Source organism: Crocodylus siamensis, chromosome 5 (genome assembly GCF_052110815.1).
Source record: "Crocodylus siamensis isolate JL-2025a chromosome 5, ASM5211081v1, whole genome shotgun sequence".
NCBI classification, from domain to species: Eukaryota; Metazoa; Chordata; order Crocodylia; family Crocodylidae; genus Crocodylus; species Crocodylus siamensis.
The window spans coordinates 204861133-204884405 of NC_143399.1; the positions used below are offsets into that span (position 1 = coordinate 204861133).

Consider the following 23273-nt stretch of genomic DNA (forward strand, 5'->3'; position numbering starts at 1 on the left):
AGAGAGTGCCGTATGTACGCCCCGGGGACTACAGAGACACTGACCTGGCTGCAGGGCCCACCCAGCTGCGAGTGGGAGCTGGTGGATTCCCATCCAGCAGAAAAAAACCCACCTGCTGATGAGCGTCACTGGGACGACAGCCTAGAAACCCCCTGGGCCATTCCACCCCTCCACACACGTCCCGTGGGGACGGTCCCAGGAAGACGTGGCGGAGGCTGAGCTGCAGGGCAAGCCGCCCCACCACCCCCCGGAGTAGCAGGAAGGATGCTGCGCGGTCCCGCGTCTGCCACGGCCTGCTGAGTGTCACAGGGAGGAAATGAGTCATGGCAGAGCTGGGTGTCATGAAGCGCTGAGCAGCTATTTCAGTGCACCATGCAAGCTGGGCTGATAAAGCAGCTGCTTATGTAGAATGGGGCCTGGTGCCCTGCCCCCAGCCTCTGGCACTGCCAAGGGGCCCTGCCTCCCCTTTAGCCCCAGGCCAGAGCCTCTTGCATCCATCCCACAGGATATTTGTGGCTCCAGTGCCCCTCTCTACTCCCCACCTAGCTGTTCTGCAAGCCCAGGCTGGCAGGGCTTCTGTGAGGCTCCCTGCGGGGAGGTATTGGCTTGAGGCAGGAATATGGGCAGGGAGAAAACATGGCACCCATGCTGGGGTGTCCCAGGGCATGGTAAGAATCCCCCTCAGCCATGCTGGGAGCCTGGACACAAGGGCACCCCTCAAATCCACTGGCTTTGGGGCATATGCCCATGGCCCTCTCCACATCCCACCCTGCAGAGCTTCTGCCCCTGCCCACGCTCCCCTGCACTGGGGCACGCTGACACCAGCCCCCTGGCATACATGGCACCTATGACAGACCCCCCATCCCATGCAGCCCTCGCAGCACCAGGCAAGGCAGGCAGCAGGGCCCCTGCCAGGCTCCCCATGCCGGCCCGCCCACCGGCAACGCCCATTCCCCGCCACGCACAGGAAGCCGTGTGCCGGGCTAGCTGGTTTTGAAAGCCCTCTTTCCTCTTGCACGCGCTGCCTGCATCTCTCCCCGGCCCCGGCCCCGGCCCCGGCCCTGGCCCCGGCCCCGTGTGCCCAGCAGCATGGCCGAGCTGGAGGGCCTCGAGTTCGGGAAGTCTGACTTTGTGCTCCTCGACGAGGTGACCATGGAGGAGTTCCTGGCCAACCTGAAACTGAGGTACCCACTGCCTACCATGCTGCTTATCATGCTAACCAACATGGTACCTAGGGCAGGGCGTGGGGGCTAGGAGGCTGTGGCTCAAGTCCATCCTCGGGCTGGGCTGGGGGTCCGCGGGTGGTCTGCATTGTCCGGAGCGCGACCAGGGTGGTCAGAGCTGTTGTCCATTCCTGCCTAATGCTGGGGTGAAGCAGGAGCCCTGATGGCAGGTTGGGGAGCAGAATTCCCATGGGACTTGCCCCTCTGCCCCGAGGGAAGCCCGGCAGCCGGCACATCCCAGCGTGGTAGTTACCCAGACTTCCCCCAGTGATGTCAGCGGGAGCTGGGATGCGGTCCCTACTTCCAGTTTCAGGCTGGCTGGGCTGGGCTGGGCTGGGCTGAGCTGAGCTGAGCTGAGCTGAGCAGGGCGGCTGCATCTCGCTCACCGGCAGCAGGTCCTCACCCCAGAGTTGGAAGCAGCAGCCCTGGCAGAGCCCGGGTGCATGCCCTGGGACTGGGGGCTCTCCTGGCTGGGGTCAGAGCCTGGGGCTCCTGCTGCTCTGGACCCCTGCTGCAGAGGGAACAGGGAGCATCTGGCATGCCCTGGTTGCAGGTCCCTTGCAGCCTCTGGGCTTCCTGGGTGGCCAGCTCCCCATGGAGAGCAGCCACTGTCAGCCAGGAGCCCTGCCCTGCCCTGCCGGGGGCAGATGTGGGGCTGGACAGGACCAAGGGCACCAGGCACAGGGGTGAGACACCTGCATCCTCCTGCAGAAAGTCTGAGCCATTGCAGTGCTGGGCTGTGGTCGCTCTGGGGGTGGGGTTGTGTTTGCATGTGCGTGCAAGCATGCATGTGAAGGTGTGCCTATGCTATGCATGTGTGTATGCACTCATGTGCATGCATATGTGTGCCTGTGTGTGCGTGTGCGTATGTGGGTATGCCTATATGTGTGTACACTTGTGTGCATATACATGTATGTGTATACCTGCACACATGCGTGGGTGCATGCACACCCTTTGCTGCTCTAGTAGCTGTTGCTTCCAAGTCCTTGTGGTCTCTAAGCAACCGCTCAAGCGAAGGCAGAAAGCGGGAGGTGCTGGGGGGTTACAGCAAGGGAGAGGGGAGTGTGTGCCCAGGAGGAGGATGCTGATGGTCCAGGAGGCAGGGAGGCAGCTTGGCTGGGCCTTGGGGGCATGGAGGAGGGCAAAGCCCCTTTCCCTGAGCCCTATGGCAGCTTTCTGGCTCCTGCTGGCCCCTAAAGAGACAGGCCAGGCAGGTGCCAGTTTCCTGGCAGGACCCCCTCTAGCCCAGCCCAGCCCATTTCCCCACGTTCCCTTGTTCCTGCCCCCCATGGGCATATTGGGGATGCAGCCTCACTGCCTCAAGCCCTGCAGTGCTGCCCAGGCCCCCAGTGTTGCCCTGGGGGGGCAGCCAGCACCACACACCTCTGTGCCACGGGGAAACCGAGGCAGGTCCGAGCTGGTGAGAGAAAGCTGCCTCCCAGGCACCCCCTGCGCTCACCCCGCCAGCCCCTGGTCCTGTGCGAGTCTTCTGGGGTCATGGCCTGGGCCGGCTGAGCCACAACCTTGGGGGCATCAGCTCCCATGTCTGGCTAGACCTCCACCCCCTCAGCTTCTCTCCCCTCCCACCCCTGGGGCCTGTCCACGGCTCCAGGGCCCCTAGCACTGGCTTTGCCAACTTCCTGCCCGCTGCTGCTCGCCAGCCCCATGGCCCTGCCCAGCTGCCTGGGGTAACTGGCATGCAGGGACTTGATGGGGAGCAGCCAGGGATGGACACATAGACAGCCTGGGCCTGGGTTCTGTGGGGCATCAGAGGTTTGCAATGTGCTGCCATGAGTGAATGTGCGAGTGAGTGCACCTGCTGGCTTTTATGGGGCACACTAGCGATGCATTGTACACATGTGTGCATGTGCATGTGAGTGCACTCGTTGATTGTTATGGGATACACTGGTGTTGCCACAGCTAACGTGTGGGTCTGCGTGTGCATGCACGTGTGCCTGTACCTGCTGAACCTTGCGGGGCACACACTCAGTGCCCTGGCTAATATGTATATAGGTATGTGCTTGTGCACATGTGTGTGCACCTGAACATGGTGGGCCTTGTGAGGCATGCTGGTGATGCCGTGGCTAACATGTGAGTGTGTGTGCACTCACTCACGTCTGCACCTGCATCTTCTGAGCCTTGCGGGGCACACTGGTGATGCCCTGGCTAACGTACATGTATGGGGGGGAGGGGCTCAACCCTCCCCAGCCATACATCAGACCAGACCTAAGCAGACCCCTCCTGTTCCCCGATGGACCCGCACTTCCCCGGCTCCTTGGCCCCTCCAGCTCGGGGCGCTCCACCCTTCTGCGGCTGGCATGGGGCTGGGAGTTCCCTGCTCTTTGTTTACAGGAAGGAGCAGGTTTCACAACCCCCAGGCACTGTGTTGCTGCCTTCCTCCAAGTCCAGCCCTCCACCCTTCCCTTCCCGTGACCCCAAACCACTTTTCTCGTGTGGCTGCAGGATCCAGGGATCCCCCACTAGCCCACAGTCCTTTGTCCTCCTCCACCCCCTGAAGCCTGTCTGGGGTGGTGCTGCCCTTTCCTGCACAGGCTGTCCTGGGACAAGGGCATAGCGTACTCACCTGAGTTTGCCCAGCCCCTCCCCAGGCTGGGGCCAGCCCAGGGGACATCTCCCAGCTGCCCTGCCCGTGCCCCCCAGACTGGCACGTTCAGCTGGGGGATATCTGCACCCCCATTACCATGTCTGTGGCTGCAGAAGCACAAGGGGCCTGTGGTCACGCAGCCGCTTGGGTCCTGGCAGGTTCGAGAAGGGGCGGATCTACACGTACATCGGGGAGGTGGTGGTGTCAGTGAACCCCTACCGGGGCACGGAGCTGTACGGCCGGGACGTCATCGAGCAGTACCGTGGGCGTGAGCTCTACGAGCGGCCCCCCCACCTCTATGCTGTGGCTGATGCCGCCTACAAGGCCATGAAGCGCCGTGCCAAGGACACCTGCATCGTCATCTCCGGTAGGGGCACCCAGGGACCTTGCATGTGTGTGTGCATGCACCGTGGGTGCAAGACCGTAGCCTGGGGCCCGCTCCCCAGGGTACTGTTGGGTGTGCTGCAGCTTGGAGTCCCCCAGCCCCCTGCCACACTGGGTCTGGACCTCCAGTCCTTGTTGCCCACAGCAGCCAGGGCACGTCGTGCCCATGCTACTGGCCCTACAGCATCCTGGGCTGGTCCCTGTGGCTTCCAGCCCCCCATCACTGAGTTTCAGTAAGCTGGGGGGCTGTGAGCTCTTTCTAGCCCATCTGTCTGTCTGGCAGGGGAGAGCGGTGCTGGCAAGACAGAAGCCAGCAAGTACATCATGCAGTACATCGCGGCCATCACCAACCCCAGCCAGCGCGCCGAGGTGGAAAGGTGAGTGGGTCTGGGGTGGGCACTGGGGGGGGTGCTGACTTGCCTGGGCCTGGTCCCTGTGCTCACGATGCCCCGTTCCTGCCCCCACAGGGTGAAGGACGTGCTGCTCAAGTCCAACTGCGTGCTGGAGGCCTTTGGCAATGCCAAGACCAGCCGCAACGACAACTCCAGCCGCTTCGGCAAATACATGGACATCAACTTCGACTTCAAGGGTGACCCCACCGGCGGCCACATCCACAACTACCTCCTTGAGAAGGTGAGGGGGTAGGGGCAAGTGGCCCTGGGGCTGGAGATGGGGCCCTGGGCCACCTGGGCTGGGAGGACAACCTGCCTGGGAGCATGGGGGAGTGGAGCGAGATGATTCTGCCTGGCGGGGCTGGCAGCTCAGACCCTGGGGCAGCAGGACCTGGTACCTGTCACTGACATCCTGGCCTTGCCCTTGCAGTCGCGCATCCTCCAGCAGCAGCCGGGCGAGAGGAACTTCCACTCCTTCTACCAGGTGAGTGGGCAGCTGGGCTGGGGGTACGAGGCTGCAACCTGGGGGCCTCCGGGGCACTTTGGGATCCGGGCAGAGCCCCGGCTCCCGTGGTGGCACATCCCTGATTGCTGCAGGGAGCCGGCAGGTCCAGAGTCCCCACAGCTTGGGGCTGTGCTGGGGAAAGGAGTCACTCAGATCCCCTGACGGCCTGGGCTGCTGGCCACTGTGCCTTGCCAGCTGGGTGACCGGGCTGTGCACCACTAGCTACTGAACACGGGGAGCACAAGAACATCAGCACTGCCATGTGCTGGGTCAGACCCCGGGTCCGTCTTCTGCGTTACGTAGCGGCAGAGAGCGGGGGCTGGAAAGGAGAGCGACCTAGTTCTGGCCAGGGTTTTTCCCACTCTTCCTCTCTCGCTCAGCCTCCGGCATTTCAGGTCTGGGATGCTCTGATTCAGAGCTCCTGTGCTCCACAGCTACTAAAACCTCATTCCTCCAAGAACGTGTCCAGTCCCTTCGTGAATCTGGCTAAATGCTCAGCTTCCCCCACATCTGGTGGCAACGAGCCCCTCCCTTTAGTGACACGCTGGGTGGAAAAAAACCTCCTTGTGTTCATTGCAGACGGATGGCCTGCTAGTTTCATGCTGCGATCCCTCGGTCTTGTATTGAGAGAGACAGTCGATCATAAATCTCTATTGACTTTCTCTTCCGCATTTAGTATTTCATAAGCCCTTGCCGCGTTCTCCCTCAAGCATCTCTTCTAAATGGAAAGGACTTGGCCTCATTAGTCCCTGCCCGTATGAAAGCCCCTCCATGCCACTGATCATTCGTGCTGCCCTGCTCTGGACCCGACTCAGAGGGGCACAAGCGCAGCTGCCGTCTCGTGGAGCCGCATCCCCTCTCTGCTGCGCGCCCCCACAGAAAGGAGCCTCCTGGGGGAGCAGAGCAGGGCCGTGCTGCCTGCCCTGACTCCCCATGAAGTCCTCCGGTGACCTGTGACCTCCTGCCCTGGGTCCTTCCCCGCTGCATGGGCTATGGGGTCTCAGTGCTGCCTCTTCCTCCAGCTGCTTCTTGGGGCCTCGGACACGTTGCTGAACTCCCTGCGCCTGACCCGAGATGCCGCAGCTTACCGCTACACCCAGGAGAGCGCTGGTACCAGTGTGAGTCTGCCCACAGGCCCAGGGGCGAGAGGAGGGGGAGCTCAGGCACTGGGGCCATCCAGAGCCAGAAGGTGGGGGCTGGGGTCCTGGGCATCTCTCGGGATCAGGCCACATCACCTGTCGCCGCAGGGCTTGGGCCTTCTGGACCCAGCAGGGGCTGCCAGCACTAGGTCCCAAGACAGGTGGTTCACCCTTGAACCCCTGGCTGCACCCACCCTGGGTCCCCACGCGCCCATTGCTCCCCTGTGCAGGGGGTGGGGAGGCCGCACTCCCTGTGCCATAGTGAGCCCGGCTAGCCCAAGGGCACAGGCCTGCCCCTGCAGCTGCCCCAGAGAGACCTCAGCCAGAGGAGGCAACGTGGGGATGGCCAGGAGCCCTGCCAGCCAGGCTGCAGACCCCTGCAGGGGACCGTGGGCTCCCAACAGGCTGTGCGGCTCAGCCCAGCCTCTCTGAGCAGAGACCACCCCAGCCAGGGACAGGCCCGGGGGGTGACCCTGCCCAGTGTGGGGGTGAGCAGGGGGCACCGACGTCTCGGCCCCCCGCGTTCCCCGGAGCCGCGGCTCACCCTGCCCCGCAACACTGCCACAGTCCATGAACAACGACAAGTCCAACTACAAGGCGGTAGCGGATGCCATGCAGGTGATCGGCTTCAGTCCTGAGGAGGTGGACTCTGTGCACAGGATCCTGGCCACCATCCTGCACCTGGTGAGTCACGGGGTGGCCTGGCCGCGGCTCGGCGCCGGTGCCCTGCCCCACGCTGGCTCCGGGGGCTGTGCGGGGGCCCGGCATCGGAGCCGTGCGGCTGACAGCATCTCCCTGGGGGGAGTCCAGGGCAACGTGCACTTCGTGATGCCCGGGGAAGCGGTGGAGGTGGAGGACATGGCGCTTGTGTCCCACGTGGCAACGCTGATGGCGACGGAGCCGGAGAAACTGCTCCAGGCCCTGCTCTACCGGACTGTGGCCGCTGGGGGCGGTGAGGTCATTGCCAAGGGCCACAGCGCCACGGAGGCCAGCTACGCCCGGGACGCCTGCGCAAAGGTGAGCGGGGGTCCCCTTCCCCAGCTCCTGGGAGTCCAAACCTCCCCTAACACACACGTCCCAGGCACTGCCCTCGGCCAGCTGGATCAGCTCTGGCAGGCCTGGCGCAGCCCAGCCATGCCACGGGTTGTACCCACAGACAGCTGGGACCATTGCCTGGACCATGCTTACCCCTGCGTGGCATGGACCCTGCGGGTGCACCGTCGCTGGGCAGACTTTGGGGCACAGCCTGTTCCCTCGCCCAGGCTACTCTGACCTGCCGGGGCTGGGCCTGTGTGGCAGCCCCTGCCCTAGTGCCAGGGCTCAGGTGTGACAGGTCCCAAACAGGCCAAGGTCCTGCAACTGGGGTATCTTTTGCATGGGGCGGGTGCGGAGTGAGTTGGGTTCGTGGCCTGGAGCCTGGGCAGAGCCCAAACGGCTTGGAAAGTCTCCGCGGCTGCAGTGCCTGCGAGCCCTGGTTACACCGCGCCTGTGAGCCAGAGCTACAACTGGGGGACTCCCCTGCAGTCCCAGCACCGGCAGCCCCCCTGTGCCCACGACAGAGGGTGGTCGATTCGCACCCCGAGCCCCCGCCATGGGGCAGTAGTGACCATGCCCACCCCCTGCCCCCCCAGTCCTCCCTGCCCTGCTGAAAGGTGCAGTTCCCGCAGACCCAGTGGGGGCAGGCTGGGATGGGCAGGCCAGGGAGCATCTCCTCCACCTCTGTCCCCACAGGCTATCTACGAGCGGCTGTTCTGCTGGATCGTGGGCCGCATCAACGCCGTCATTGAGGTGCAGAACTACGACCCCCGGCTGCACGGCAAGAACACCGTCATCGGCGTCCTCGATATCTATGGCTTTGAGATCTTCGACCGGAACAGGTATACCCTCCCCCACCCCTGCTGGTGGCCTCCCAGGGGTAGCCTCCTCTATAGCACCTTTCCCAGCATGCATAAGGGCTGGGGCAGCTGAGTGAGCAGGGAACCCCCCTGTCGCTCTGGCGAGGGGGAAAGGCAGCGATGAGCAGGGGGCAGTGGCCAAACCACCTTGTGCATCCAGTGGAAAGCACCAAGGGGCTGGGTCCTTGCAGGGCACCCAGCCCTCTCCCAAGCTAAGCAGCACCGGTTTGGGTTACAGGGTGGATGGGAGACCTATAGGAAGAGGCTAGTGGTTCTGCAGTCAGTGCTGGGCCCAGGGCGCACCCGTGGCAAGCGGGTTTAGGTGGCCAAAGTCCACCCTCCTTGCTCATGCCACATGGATTCTGCCCTCCAATGCCAGGAGGCATGACCACGTGCTGTTCCTATGCTGCTCATGGTAGACACCAGGCGTGGTACACGCAGAGCGAGATGGGGTGCGGCCCCGCGTGGGCTCTGGGTGCGGAGCGGGGGTGCAGGGGGCAGAGGATGGGGGCTGCAGCCCTTCTCTGCCGGGCCACTTGTGCGCTTCCAGCTTCGAGCAGTTCTGCATCAATTACTGCAACGAGAAGCTGCAGCAGCTCTTCATCGAGCTCATCCTGAGGCAGGAGCAGGACGAGTACCAGCGGGAAGGCATCAAGTGGCAGCACGTGAGTGCCCGTGGTGGAGGGGGTAGGGGCGGGTCCATGCTCCCACCTCGGCCCCGCTGACCCCTGTCTCCCACAGATCGAGTACTTCAACAACCAGATCATCGTGGACCTGGTGGAGCAGCCGCACAAGGGCATCATCTCCCTGCTAGATGAGGCCTGCCTGACGGCCGGCACCGTCACTGATGCTCTCTTCCTCAACTCCATGGATTCCCGGCTGGGCCGGCACCCCCACTACACCAGTCGCAAGGTACGGGGGTAGGGTAGGGATGCCCCACGACCCCTTCCTGCCCGCATTGGGTGTCCAGAGCGGGGCACGGGGCGTTGCGGAACGATGGCGGGGGCCGGTGGGAGCTCAGCAATGCATACTGGGGGGTGGGGGTCTTGGCACGAGTGTGCGGGGCCAAGACAGGTCTGGAAGTGTGGTAGGAGGGGGGGTTTGCCCCTTCTGGGGGCAGCAGGACAGGGCTGCCATCCCCCTCACTCCTGGCCCCACACTTGCAGCTCTGCCCCACAGACAAAACCCTGGAGTTCGGCCGGGATTTCCGCATCCGACACTACGCCGGCGATGTCACGTGAGTCTGGGGTGCGCCGCTGGAAATGGGCAGCCCCACGGGGACCGCTCCCACCCTACCGTGGCACCTGGCTTCGATGCCAGGGTGCAGCTGATCCTGGGGAGCCCCTTGAGTCTCCACCCCCCACCTCTGCCCGGCAAGGGATGGGGCACGGGCAGGATCACCAGGCTGCAGGCTGGGGAGGCCTCTGTGAGCGTAGCCTGGCTGAGGGCTCAGCTTGGATCCATGGGTTAGGTGTCGGGCTGCTCATGCCCCCTTCACCACCCCCAGAGCCAGGGAAGAGGGGCCGTGCCTTCTCCCAGCAGGGCATAGGTAACAGCAGCTGGCGGCAGAAGTGGAGGGAGAAGGCTTCAGCTCTTCCCCCCAGACCCACCACCCCTTCCTGGCTCAGAAGAGTCCCCACCAGAGCTGTGGGGCAGGGAGTGAGCAGAGGAGCTGGCCTGGGCTTGGTGGCCAGTGTGCGTGTGTGTGTGTACATGTGCAACACTGGGCATGAGCATGTGTAGGTGTGTGTTTGCACATGTGTGTGCATGCGCCTGACTGGACGGGTGTGCAGCTATGTAGGCGTGCATACCTGTAGTGTTGGCCATACATATGTGTGTGCATGTGTTTCTGTGCAAGTGTGTCTGAATGCAGGCCTGGATACATATACCTGCCTGTCCAGATATCAGTGTGCAAGTGTATACAAGTGTGGGCATAAATGTGTTTGTGTTTGCACTTGGACATGAGCACATTTATCTGCATATGTGTGTGTGCAAGACTGGATGCAGGCATACAGTTCATACATGTAGTGGTGATCATGCATGTGCATGTAGGTGTACACGTGTTCATGTGCATGGAGGCCCCTATGCCGTGAGCCCCTCTGCTCCCTTCCCTGCAGCTCTGCATCCCTGCCACCCACAGCAAGGCCTGTGCCTCTGCCCTGTTTGGGGTCACTCAGCCCTGGGGGGCAGCTGGTTTCTAGGTCCCTGCACAGGGTCTAATCCCCCGCCCCCAGGCACAGCCCACCGCCATCCCAGACCCTCCCCGCACGGTGGCAGCGGCCCAGGCGCCACCCATTCAAAGTGCAGGTTCCTGGCTTTTAAGCCTGAAAGGTGCCACGGTCATTTTGGGTGGCAATGGGGCACCGCTTTTCTCCGCGTGTGGAACCAGCCCAGAGGGACCCTGGGAGGGTCAGAGCAGGGCTGAGGGTGGAAGGAGTGGGTGCAGTGCCCATGCCCTGTGCTGCAGGTACTCAGTGGAGGGTTTCATCGACAAGAACAAGGACACCCTCTTCCAGGACTTCAAGCGGCTTCTGTACAACAGGTAGGCGCCCTGGGCATCTGCCCTCTGCCTGCACAGGACTTCAACCAAGCCCCTCCCTGGCGGGCATCATACCATTGCACCCCGGGCTGGGCATGACCAGCAAGCAGAGGCATCAGGGATGGGGCAAGCAAGCCGTGGGTGCCCAGTACCACCTAGCCCTGAGCCCCTGGCAAGCTGACCAGGACCCGGGCTCTGGGACTTGAGTCCATCTGGAGGAGAGCTGCCATCCCTGGAGCCACAGAGCTCTGGGGCACGGCTGCCTGCCGGGGGTGGTGCTGTCATGGTCTTTGTGGCTCTACGTGGCCGGCTCGACCTGGCATGGGCTTGGACCAGGTTGCGGCTCCGTCATCCTCAGGGCAGTGCCAGACAGGGAGGGCTCTGCACGGCTCAGCTCGAGCACCAGTATCCCTTCCGACTGGGGCTAGACCACGCGCTCTGAGGTGCCCAGCTTCCCTGGCATCCCCCCAGCACTGTGGGCACTGGCCAGGCTGCCACAGGAGGGGCTGCAGCTCCTGCCCGAGGTGGAGGAGCTGTGGGCGCTGCCAGGGGAGACACAGTGCCCCCCAGAGAGCTGACGTGGTGCCGTGGGCTCTCTCCCAGCGCAGACCCCGTGGTGCGGGCCATGTGGCTGGACGGCGAGGCCAGCATCACCGAGGTGACCAAGCGCCCGCTGACGGCCGCCACCTTCTTCAAGAACTCCATAGTGGCACTGGTGGAGAACCTGGCCTCCAAGGTAACCCCGGGGCACTGGGCCTCGCCCACATGCCATCCCCCCTTCCGCCACGGGGGGCACTGCCGCACACCACCAGATGTGCCTTCCCCAGGGGCGGAGCCTCATGGTTCCCACCCCTCGCCTGATAGGTCAGTTGTTTTGACTGGCAGGCAGTGGAGGCAGGGCTTCACCTGGTCTTCGTAAAGGGCCGGGGTGCTGGAGCATGAGGTTCCTCCAGGCTGGGGCTGAGCACCCTCCCCAAGGCAGACCCCAGACCCTGGGCGGCGCTGCCCTGCCTGGTGCCAGCCAGAGCCAAGCAGCAGCCTGATGGGGGGGGGTGGCTGGTTGCAGCCTCTTGTATCTGCTCCTGAGTGCCCCCCCGCCGCGTTCCCCGTCTGCAGGATCCTGGGGGGATGCAGGGGTGCCTGGCAGGGAGCGCGGCATGAGCAGCTGGGCGTTCATTCCCATGGCTCAGCCGTCACCTGCTCCCAGGCATTGCTGTAGCTAAAATTAGCCCCAGTTGGAAAAGGCAGCGCATGGGTGGGAGCAGGGGCAGGGAGCCAGCTACGTGTCACGGGGGAGACTGGCAGGGACATGCATGCAGCCCCCGCATGGGGACACAGGAACACGTGTGCATGGCACCACAGACATGGGATACACACATCTGCACACGGGCATGCCCAGGCACACAGACCCCACCCCGTCATGTGCATGCACACGCGTGGGCATACATGCATGGACTCACATGCACAGACTCACCCCCCATGGACACACATGCACATGCCTATGCCTGTATGGACTTGCATACGAAGGTCCCCTGCACACACAGACATACATGTATGGACTTGCATGCACAGACCTACCCCCCCATGGATACACACACACACACACACGGCTACATGTACGTAGACTCACATACACAGATCCCCTGCACACACGACCAGACATGGATATGTGGATTCACACAGACACACATGCACACAGCCATACGTGCCTGGGTTCACATACACAGACCCACCACCTCCATGGACACACTCAGCATGGCTACACATTTATAGACTCCCATACGCAGACCCCTACCCACAAGGAGACACACAGACACGCGCACACACGGCTACGCAGGCATGGCCTCACATACATGCACACAGACATACACATCTGGGGCTGTACATGCATGTGATGAAATGCACATGGGGACACATGCATGGGGCATGCATAGATGCCCTCTGACCCCCACAAGCAGACACAACTTGAGCCTGGAGTTAGCGAGCATGTGCCCAGGAGATGTGGAGGTGACTCCCCCAGCCCTTCACAGCAGCCCTTGCTGGAGCCTGCTGGGACACAGGCTGCATGTGCATGTGGCAGCTGCTCCCTGCAGGGCCTCACGAGCTGGTGTCAGAGGCTGCCCCAGGGCCCTCAGGTCCGAGCCAGGTGGGGCTGGGAGGAGCCTGGCCCCACCCTGCAGCCTCCGTCCCAGAGCCGCCTCGGGGTCCCCCAGATGCCCTGTGCTGCTCACGTCCCTCCTGCCCTGCACCTGCAGGAGCCCTACTACGTGCGCTGCATCAAGCCCAACGACCACAAGTCGCCCATGGACTTCGACGAGGAACGCTGCCGCCACCAGGTCGCCTACCTGGGGCTACTGGAGAACGTGCGCGTGCGACGCGCCGGCTTTGCCTCCCGCCAGCCCTACGGCCGCTTCCTGCTCCGGTATGACCCCCCCATGCCCTGACCCTCGACCCCTGACCCCACTGGCATTGCCTCCCGCCAGCCCTACGGCCGCTTCCTGCTCCAGTATGACCCCCTGAACACTGACCCCACTGGCTTTGCCTACTACCAGCCCTACAACACCTTCCTGTACTGTTATAGCGCCCCTGACCCTGCTCTCTTGTCTCCCACCAACCCCGTAGCCATTTCCTGCTCCGATACAACCCCCAGCCCTGTGCCCTGACCCCTAACCCCTAATCCTGCCAGCTTTGCCCTCTGCCAGCCCTACGGCCACTTCCTGCTGAGGTATGGCTCCCTCCCAAGCCCTGACGCTAGTCTCTGACCCCACTGGCTTCACCTCCTGCCAACCCTATGGCCACTTCCTGCATGACCCCTCTTGCCCTGACCTCCAACCCCGCCAGCTTCGCCTTCCACTAACTTCACCAGCTACCAGCCCCAGGGCTGCTTCTTGCTCTGGTACGGACTCTCCCTGACCCCAACCCTGCCAGCACGTGACCTTTTCCTGCTCCAGTATCTCCCCCACCTTGTCCTGATCCCAACCCTGCTGGTTGCTCTTCCCTGCTCTGCCCACACTACCTCCCTCTGTGCCCCACCAAGCCACGGTTGCCCCCTCCCTGGGCATCCCTGCCTCACCCCTGCTTCCTCCCAGGGGTCAGGACAGGCCATGCCCAGGCCCTGACCCCTCTGGGCACCTGTGGTAGGTACAAGATGACATGTGAGTACACATGGCCCAACCACCTGATGGCCACGGACCAGGAGGCCACGCAGGCGCTGGTGGACCAACATGGGCTGCAGGGTGAGGTGGCCTACGGGCGCTCCAAGCTCTTCATCCGCACACCCCGCACCCTCGTGGCACTGGAGAAGCAGCGGGCCCAGCTCGTCCCCATCATCGTGCTGCTGCTGCAGAAGGTTTGATGGGGGGGCAGGACTCCTGGGTTCCCTCCCCAGTGCTGGGAGGGGGGTGGAGCAGAGAGGGTTAATGTCTCAGGGAGTGGGAGTCAGGATGCCCGGGAGGGGAACGGGGTCCAGGGAGTTGGGGGGGGGGGGAGGGGCGGACAGTATTGACAGTCAGGACACCTGAGTTTTGCCCCCAGTGCAGGAGGGAAGCAGGGTCTAGGGGGTCCTGTCTGTCCACGGAGTCACTCGATTGCAGCCACCTCTGGGGTGGGACGCGGCCACCGCTGGGGGTGGGGGGCAAGTGGCTGCCGTGTCCCCCTCCCTAGTTGGGCTGGGCTGTGACAAGCGGGTTGGCATGTGCTGCAGGCATGGCGAGGTGCCCTGGCGCGGAGGCGATGCCGGCAGCTGCGCGCCATCTACACCATCATGGACCACTACCGGCGGCACAAGGTGCGGGCCTACCTGCGCGAGCTGTGCCGGCGCTTCCAGGGCGTGCGCACCATGCCTGATTACGGCCGCAGCGTGACCTGGCCCCCCCCACCCGCCGTGCTTGCCCGCTTCCAGGACCACAGCCAGCAGCTCTTCCGCAGGTAACGTGCCCCCTGCCCACGGCCCAGCTCCTGCCCCGTGGGACCCGCTGCTCCAGCCAGCCCTGCCTGTGGACCACCATCACAACCCAGGCCCCTGGTCCCCCAGCTCAGGCCCCACACTCAGTGCAGCCACGTGGGCATGCAGCGGCCCTGAGCCGCTGGTGGGGACACCAGCCCAGGGGGAGCTGAGCACTCCAGCAACGGCCCAGGGCTCCTGCTCCCAGCGTGTCCCTTCGGTGCACTGGAGCTGTTATGTGGCATCCTGCTCTGGAGGGCTCCATGCTATGCACATGGGCACGTGCCTCTACTTGTCTGCACGTGTGGCTGGCTGTGCATGCGTATGCACGCACACCTGTGTGCACATACCTATTCATTCACGTGCACAAGTGCATATGCATGTGCATGCCTGGTGCGTTGCACAGGGCTGCATTTCCCCCCTGCACAGCACAGGCCCCTGGGGGAGCCGCCCCAGGGTGGTGCCGGGGGTGGTGCCAGGGGTGCCCGGCTGACCCACGACTGCTGTGCTCCCGCGGGCAGGTGGCGAGCCCGGCAGATCGTCAAGAACATCCCGCCCTCGGACATGGCGCAGATCAAAGCCAAGGTGGCGGCCATGGAGGCCCTGCATGGGCTGCGGCCAGACTGGGGCTGCCAGCGGAGCTGGGCGCGGGATTACTTGTCCTCGGTGAGTACCACACAGGGCCTCCACTAAGGCTCCAGGAGCGTGGGTTAGAGGGGAGACCACCATGAGGACCCCCGTCTTGCGTCCGGGGGCAGGCGGGCCAGGCTCTGCTTACTAGGGCAATCGCACAGCTTTCTTAAAGCCCCCTCAACCTCCCACCAGTTGCTAGGATCTCTTGGCTGTGCCCCCTGTGCTGGGGAACCCCCCTTGTGCCCCCTGCCTCTGCCTAGAGAAACAGGGCAGGGAGTCTCCTGGCAGCATTGCTGTGGATCCATGAGCAGAGCCTGTGTCCTGCCCAGAGCTAGCTGCGTTTTGCCAGTAGCTGAGTGCACGAGTGTCCATCTCAGGGCCCATTCCCCACCCCTGTCCTGCCCAGCACAGGTCTCATGCCAGCCCCTTTTCTTCACCCACCCCCACCAGCCTTAATGTGGGAGCCAGGCTCCCTCCCTTCCTCTCTAGGGCCTGGCAGGCGTGGGTCTTCCTCCTTTGGGGATTAGGTCCCCCCCACCCACAGGGTGCTTCTTCTCCTAGGGCTCGGTGCTGCCTGTATCCTGAGTCTCCTACTCCCAGCACCGGTCTGGGGACCCCACACTAGCTTGTGCATACACGTGTGGGGCCGGCTTTGCTGATACATGCACAGGGGCTGCGTTGCCTGCCTGAGTCTGTGCGTGTTAGTGACCTACCCGCCTGTGGGGAGGTGTGTACGGAGCTCGTGTCTGTACGGCAGCCCAAGCCGTGTCAGTGTGCTGCACGGGGGGATCTCAGCAGGGGCTCCCCTCCAGTTCAGCACATGCCACAGGAATGCAGCCACCTCTGGGGTAAGGCAGGGCAATACTCACAGCAACACAGTGCAGCACATGACGGGGCCTGGAGTCGATGTGTGCATGAGGGAAGAAGCCAGGAGCATGGGAGGCTGGGAGAGCGGAGCCTGCTGGGACCCCGCTGGGGGAAGGGTCCAGCAGCACTGCCCCCCTTTGGGGGTCTTACCCTGTGGTCTCCCATTCAAGTGCTGAATGAAGCTGGCCCTGCTTGGCCCCGGGGGCCACAGCAGCTGCTTCCCACCCAGCACTTCTGACACTCCCCCATTTGCAGGAGGTGGAGAACCCCACGCTGGCCCTCCAGTTCGCCCGCAGGGTGCAAGCGCTGAGGGACAAGGTGCATTTCGGCTTCGTGCTCTTCTCCTGCCATGTCCGCAAGGTGAGAGGCGGGGCGGGAAGCCAGGGCACGTGGCACGGGCACTGAGGGGGCAGCCCAGGGCAAGGCAAATGCTGGAGGGCTCTCCATGGCACGTGTGCCTGTGTATGCGGGTAGGCACAAGTGTGCATGTGTGCGTCCACACGTGTGCATGTGTATGTGTGAATCTTTGTACGTGTGCACAGTGTGTGTATATGTGTGAATGTGTTCTTGTGTGCGCACTTGTGCACGTGCACGTGCCTCCCCACCCCTTCCCCCATGCCGCGTGCCCGCTGTCCATGGTGCTAACAGGTCAGTGCCGCCCCTTGTCCCTCCTGGCAGCTTGGGGTTGTGCTGAGGGTGATGCCCCTAGCCCTGAGCAGGCCAGGGGGTTCCCCCTCCCCTGCCTTGCATGGGCTGGGGCCGCGGGCGGGGAGCAGGGGACCCCAGTGTGCTCCCGAGGCCCTGGCTGGGATCCCCCTACCCCTTCCCAACCAGGTGTTGCCTGCTCGGCAGATCAACCGCTGCAACAAGAGCCGGGACCGAGCCATCCTGCTCACGGACCAGCACCTCTACAAGCTGGAGCCCCGCAAGCAGTACCGTGTCATGCGCAGCCTGCCCCTCAGCACGGTGAGCGCCCGGCGCACCGGGGCAGGGGCTGGGTGGGTGGCCGCCACAGCACCTCTGCCCAGCCCATGGGGACCCCGCGGAGCTTCCCCCTCAGCCTTCCTGGGCGGGCAGGAGAAGCTGGAGGGACCCTGCAGCAGAGGCAGAGTCAGGCACGCATGGAGAAGATGACTCCAGCAGGGCTCGAGGTCCTCTGCTAGAGCCAGAGCTCCTGGAGCAGGGAGGTGGGCACCGGTCTTCCTCCCGCAGCACTGCAGGGGGCTGGTGGGAGCGTGCTGGGTTTCTGGGGCCCTGGCAGGTGGGGGGCAGCTGTGCTCCGAAGTAGCTGGAACGTGGATGCCTGCCTCGCAGCCACGAGGAGCCCGGAGCGTGGCGGGACTGGAGCTTCCACACGCTCCTCCCTGCACATCTGCTGCCTCCGAGCAAGGGGGTGAATGCAAACCCTGCCAGCCCCGCAGCTTGCCTGGGATGCCGAGGAAGCCGCGGGGGCACAGCCAGACCCTGTCGTGTATGCCAGCACTTTTGAACCCCGGGGAGTGGGGAACATGCCAGGCCTGAAGCCATGAAGCTGAAGCTCTCTCCTGGAAGGGGTCAGGCCTTGGGGCAGGGGCCCTGCAGAGGCAGCAGGGCCATGGGCAGGAACCTCTGGGGCGTGGAGGGGCCCTGTCCTGGTGAATCACCTCTGCTGGGCCCCAGCCCCGTCCTGCTAATTGCTCCCAGCGGTGCGCAGCCTGGGGGGAGACGGGGCAGCTGCCTCCCTGCACCAGACAGACAGCTGGCAGCTGCCCTGGGCTCAGAGGGGATTCCCTCGCCCTGCCGGCTCCGGGGCAGGCCCTGGGCAGTGTGTCAAGCTGCCTTGCTGTGTCCGGAGGGCTGAGGACCCTTCCTTTGGCAGGGAGGCCGGGGCTCTGTGCCCTCAGGGGGCTCCCAGAGCTGGGGGTTTGCTCCCCCTGACCTCTTCCTGGAGCAGGGGCAGCGGCAGGTGGCGCTCAGAGGCCTCTACCGCCTTGAGCCTCCGTGACATCAGGCTTGGGGACTGCCCAGGGGGAGCCTCATTGCTGTGCGCAAGGGACTCCAGGCACCTTGACTGTGCCACCCCCAGCTACCCACACTGGCTCCACCCACTTCTCCCAGCAGCCAATCAGAATGCAAGCTCGCTTTCCTACACTCGGTGGCAAACCAATAAGAATGAATCTGCTTTCTCATTGGCCGACGCAGAGGCCAATCACGTGCAAGGGGAGGGGTGCCCGACATCACCACCTAGAGGCCGCGTGGGGACTTGCACCCGCCGCCTCTGGTGACCCAGTGTCCGAGGTACTGAAGATGGCGCGTGTGTCGGCAGGTGACGGGAGTGAGCGTGACCAACAGGCAGGACCAGCTGGTGGTCTTCCACACCTGCAGCCACAACGACCTGGTGGTCTGCTTCCACAAGATGCAGCCGGCGGGGGACAACCGGGTCGGGGAGCTGGTGGGCGTGCTGGCCGACCACTGCAAAGCGTGAGTGATGGGGCTGGGGGCAGTGCAATGCGGCCAGCGCCAGCTGGCGCAGTCCCGTGGGCATGAGCTCTGAGCCGGGGGTGTCACAGCCTGGGTCTTCAGCGTTACAACGCTGCAGCTCCCGGGATCCGTTACCCCTGGAAACTGCCCCCAGCCCCATCTCTCTGCCCGGAGGAAACTTCTGGACCTGGCACGTCCTCCCCGGAGCCAGGGGTGGAGGGGGCAGCTTGTTCGGGCCCCGCCTCAGAGCTGGGTGCATTTCCACGGCGCTGCTCCCGTGCTCAGCAGCTCCACGTGGGAGAAGGGGATGTGCAGGGCCCTGCTGGGCTGGGCTTGGTGTCGGCTGCTCCCTGCCTGGCGTGCGGGGGCTGAGCTGGGGGCGGGCAGCCCGTGGGCAGCAGGTGACAGCCAGGTCAGCCCCAGGATCGTGCTGGACAGGTGCGGGTGCTCCTGGGAGGGTCTAGGGACCAGCTGCTTGGCTCAGGGCCGGCCCCAGCCAGGCTCACTCTGGCTGGGGGCTCCACAGGCCTGTTGTAGTGGCTGGGCAGACCCAGGCAGCCAGAGACATAGCCCCCGGCCTGTGGGCACCAGCATCCTGGCATGGGCAGCTCGGCCCCCCGCCCCGAGGGCGCTGCACTCCTGCCGTGCCCAGAGAGCGCTGGCTTCTAGCAGGGCTCGGGCAGGAGCGTGGGCACCTGGCCCATCCTGCACGCACATGCATGTACACATACACGTGCTCATAGGCACTCGCATGTACACTCGTGTGCACGTGCAAATGCAGGCCCAGCTCTGCACGCACTCACACACTTGCACACTGACCTACATGCGTGCACACTTGCACATGCACACACACGGACACACACAAATGCACACTTGCACATGCACACGCATGCACACACACGGACACACACAAATGCACACTTGCACATGCTTTCACATACATGTGCGCGCACACATGCACACTCGCACACACCCGTGAGGCCTGTTGCCAGCCTCTGGCGAGCCCTGAGCTGTGACTGGATGCGAGAAGTCTCCTGTAGCCTCCTGGGAGCTTTTGGGTGACCCCAGCCCCGTGTGCCCCCCAGCTGCTGTCTCGGGGTGCCAGGCTGCGAGGAAGAGGGCAGGGTGGGCCAGGGACTGAGGTCCGGATCTGGCCGGGCTGGGATGTAGTACTGGGTGGACGAGTCCATCCTGCCACTGGCCGTGGTGCTGGGGGGGGCAGTGCAGGGCAGGAGCAGAGCTCTGGGGATCCCCTGCTAGCCACCTGCCTCAGTTTCCCCACCCATAACATGGGCACACAATGGCACAACACTGCTGCCCTGCACTGAGCCAGTCCCAGAGTCCTCATCCCTTGCCCTTCTCGTGGGTGGGGGGACAAGGCCGGGCCGCCCTCAGGGAGGTCTGGGCCTTTGCTAGACGCCACACCTGGGGGCTGCCGTGGCCCAGCCTGCAGCGCCTGGGCAGGGGGCAAGGACCATCTCCCAGGCTGGCATCACCCTCAGTCGGCAGGGAGGGTCTCCAGGCCCCTCTCCAGCAGGCACCTGCCCCTTTATACACTGCCGTCAGCTGCGCACACTCAGCCCGGTCTCCCTTTGTGGGCCCTTGATAGGCCCAGAGGGGGCCGAGGTGGTCTGAGCCAGCAGTGCCCCCGCATCTGGCTGGGGTCCCCGAGCCCCCCCTTGGCACAGCCCCCGGGGTTCCCTCCGGCCTCGGCCCCCCGACTTGCTGGGCGAAAAGCCTGGCACCAGCCTTCCTGGGACGCGCACAGTTGTCGGGCTGTAGCGTGTCGTGGGAACACAGCTGTCAGCTGACTGGATGGGTGTGCAATGCACTCTTGCGGGCTGTGCGGTGCACGCTCTTGTCAAGCTGTAGCACCGGGCAGGGCCTACTGCGGTTGGCGCGCAGCACACAGTGGGAGCTCGGGTGAGGTGTCAGGCTGTGGTCAGGGTGTAACGTGGAGCGGAGCACGCTGATTGGTCGCGGAAGTGCAGACCGGTGCGTGCCTCTGTGGGTCCAGGCATGCTGACCGGTGCTTAGGGGTCCCCACTGGGTTTGGGGAGGGGACGCAGCCCCGTGGCCGGCGGGAGGCAGCTCTGGCCAGGCACGGTACACCCGCCGCCCTGCCCCACGTCTCAGCTGTCTCCGTACCGGGGAGCTGGTTGCCAGGCAATGGCAAGAGAGCTGGTTAATTGCTGAGATTCAGTAAGGAGCATGGGATGGAGAAGGGTGGGCGAGCAGGGACAGTGTGTGGCCTGGGGGCAGAGTGGGCCCGGGCGGGCGGCACAGAGACCACGCGCCCCTCCATGGCTCCCTTCCCACCGCTGGGGGGTCAGCCCTGCTCCCTGGCCTGGCACAGCGGGGCCCCCCCGAGGGCTCATCTGCCCCTGGAAGGGGGAGGAAACTGAGGCACAGGGAGTCGCTGCATGGATAAAAACGGGTCTCCCCCTGCCAGGTATCCCAGGATCCCTCCATGGCGTGGGTGGTTACCCGGGAAGCCTGGCCAGGGGGCACACAACAAGTGTGACCCCACAGCCAGCTAGAGCCAGCCTGGGGATGCGCACGTGTGCAAACTTGCATGGCAGAGCCCCACAACATCGGAGGACATTGGCCTTCCCGCGCCTTCCTCCCTGCCCTGGAAGACAGGCACCAAGATCCCTGGAGCTGGGGGGCAGCCCCTGAACCGCTCTGTGCCTCAGTTTCCCCCAGCTGTAGCTCCCCGAAGGTGGTGCCAGGCTAAGCGAACCCGAGGGGGGAACAGCATGATCTGGCCCGGCAGCAATGGGGTTAACCCACCATGGCCGAATCAGCCTCCCCAATTAACAGGCAACAGGCGTGAAGCTGCCACCTCCACCCCTGGAGCAGACCGGCAGCCGCCTCCACCGCCGCCTGAAATAGCAGCTCCCGGGGCCGGATCCTGCCAAGCCTGGAGTCACAGACCTCTGGGTTTGGCAGGGGCAAGGCAGCAAGGCTGGGCACCCCCTTCGCAACCCATCCCCGGGACCCCAGAAGCAAAGCCCCAGGGGTGTGAGACTGGCCCCTGGCTGCTTTCCCGTCGCAGCCTGCAGCCGGCTCCAGGCTGGCGCTGACCCGTGCTCTCCCCCCAGGACCAGGCGGGAGCTGGAGGTCCGTGTGTCCGACTGCATCCAGATAAGCTTGCGGGGCAAGAAGAGGCTGGTGGCTGTGCAGACGCGCCCCGATGCCGCCATGCCCGACTTCGGCAAGAGCCGCAATGGCTTCGTGCTCTACTGGCCGCAGAGCTGAGATCAGGGGGCTTGGGGGCCTGCCTAGCCCTGGCCCAGAGGGTGGAAGGAGCCGATGTCACCCCTCCACCCGGCCAAAGCTACGTCTGGGCCAGGAGGGCCCCACAAGCTGCCCGGCCCTGCCCAGAAGCCCCCAGGACCCGCACTGGCTCCCCGCTAGGAGGAGAGGCCCAGCCCTCAAGGAGCCAGACAGCCGGAGGCTGGCAGAGCCAGCTCCAGCCCATGCCCCTCCCTGCCAGCTTCGCACCTTCTTGCCCCCTGCCCTCACCTGCTGGCTCCCCCCGGGGCCCCTGTCACCCTCCAGAGAGGTACAGCCCAGACCCTGCTTGCATCGCTGCCAGGGCTGGAGCTCCCCTCCGCCTCGTTACAGGATGAATGCTCCAGCGCCGCGCGTTCAGATCAGAGAGGAGCCCAGCGTGGGCGCCCAGCAGGCTCCATATGCAGGGAGCACCGCTGCTCCGGGACCCCTTGTAAATAAACCAGAGCCCTGCGGTCACCAGATGAGGCTGGCATCATCTCATGGGCTGGCCAGGGGGACCCCCTCCCGGGCACAGCTCAGGCCTAGCTAAGGAGGTGCTGAGATCTGCGAGCCCTGCACAGGGGACAGGGACAGGCCCAGCTTCTGGTCTGCCACAAGCCAGGGGTCATGCGTGGTGCTGCTGCACACTACTGGGGCTGCGTTGGTCCACCCCAGAGCTGGCTGCATTTCCACTGTGGGGGCTCCTGGGTGTCAGGTTTCTCTGGTGCTTATGGGGGGTCTTAGACTCCAGGGGAGGCAGGCAAGCACGAGAGGCAACCAGCCCAACTCTCTGATGCTCTCCTGAGCTGCTCCCATTGTGCCTGGGCCTTGTCCCATCCTCCTCCCAGCTTGTCGCCCTGTCCCAGCCGCTGCCACGCGGCTCGTGGCAGCACTGGGGGTGTCTCTTTGCCTGGGACACGCGGGGAGGGAAGGGGTTAAGCCAGCTGACACCAGCAGCACCTTCCCATAAGGCCCAGGCGGGGAGCAGCTTTGAATAGCACAGAGCCACTGGCTAATGAGCTCCCACTGGCCCTGCGGGTCCCGCTGCCTGCAGGAGCGGCTGCCTGGGGGCACAGTTCCCCCTAGGCCCCATCTGCTCTCACTACGGGCTCAAGTCCTGGCATTGGGCAGGAAGGCTGGGGAGGACAGGGCCCTGGCACACGGTGCCTGGGGCTCTAGGGAGCTCTGTGCACATGCGTATGCAGCACAACCCATGTCCAAGGGGGTCCTGCTTCAATCCAGTGAGGTGGGGTCCGGTGGAAAGACCCACCTGGGTGATGAACGTCACTTGTAAACGAGTGGAGGTGGGAATTGTTCGTCAATGTATGTGTGCACATGCACTGGTACACACGTGCCTGTGTGCACATGCATGTAGATGCTTGCACACAGAGGCACGTGCATGCATACGT

The 23273-nt window shown here is 64.3% G+C and overlaps 1 protein-coding gene across 1 annotated transcript; it reads left to right on the forward strand.

Annotated features, from left to right (window-relative positions):
• The first annotated feature begins 1033 nt into the window (after nucleotides 1-1033).
• MYO1G (myosin IG) lies at nucleotides 1034-22320 on the forward strand. The gene is made up of 22 exons (XM_090047990.1): nucleotides 1034-1184; nucleotides 3987-4195; nucleotides 4496-4589; nucleotides 4680-4845; nucleotides 5035-5088; nucleotides 6132-6227; nucleotides 6816-6932; nucleotides 7059-7265; nucleotides 7980-8125; nucleotides 8694-8808; nucleotides 8885-9055; nucleotides 9310-9380; nucleotides 10611-10685; nucleotides 11286-11418; nucleotides 12938-13104; nucleotides 13824-14031; nucleotides 14386-14609; nucleotides 15147-15291; nucleotides 16381-16485; nucleotides 16978-17091; nucleotides 18431-18585; nucleotides 21690-22320. The coding sequence occupies exons 1-22, from the start codon at nucleotides 1090-1092 to the stop codon at nucleotides 21844-21846; spliced, it is 3024 nt and encodes a 1007-aa protein (XP_089904116.1). The 5' UTR covers nucleotides 1034-1089; the 3' UTR covers nucleotides 21847-22320.
• The last annotated feature ends 953 nt before the right edge of the window (nucleotides 22321-23273 follow it).

Coding starts and splice junctions, on each gene's coding strand:
- MYO1G (XM_090047990.1), top strand. CDS start 1,090: ATGGCCGAGCTGGAGGGCCTCGAGTTCGGGAAGTCTGACTTTGTGCTC. Junction 9,056..9,309: donor CCCACTACACCAGTCGCAAG/GTACGGGGGTAG, acceptor CCACACTTGCAG/CTCTGCCCCACAGACAAAAC. Junction 11,419..12,937: donor TGGAGAACCTGGCCTCCAAG/GTAACCCCGGGG, acceptor CTGCACCTGCAG/GAGCCCTACTACGTGCGCTG.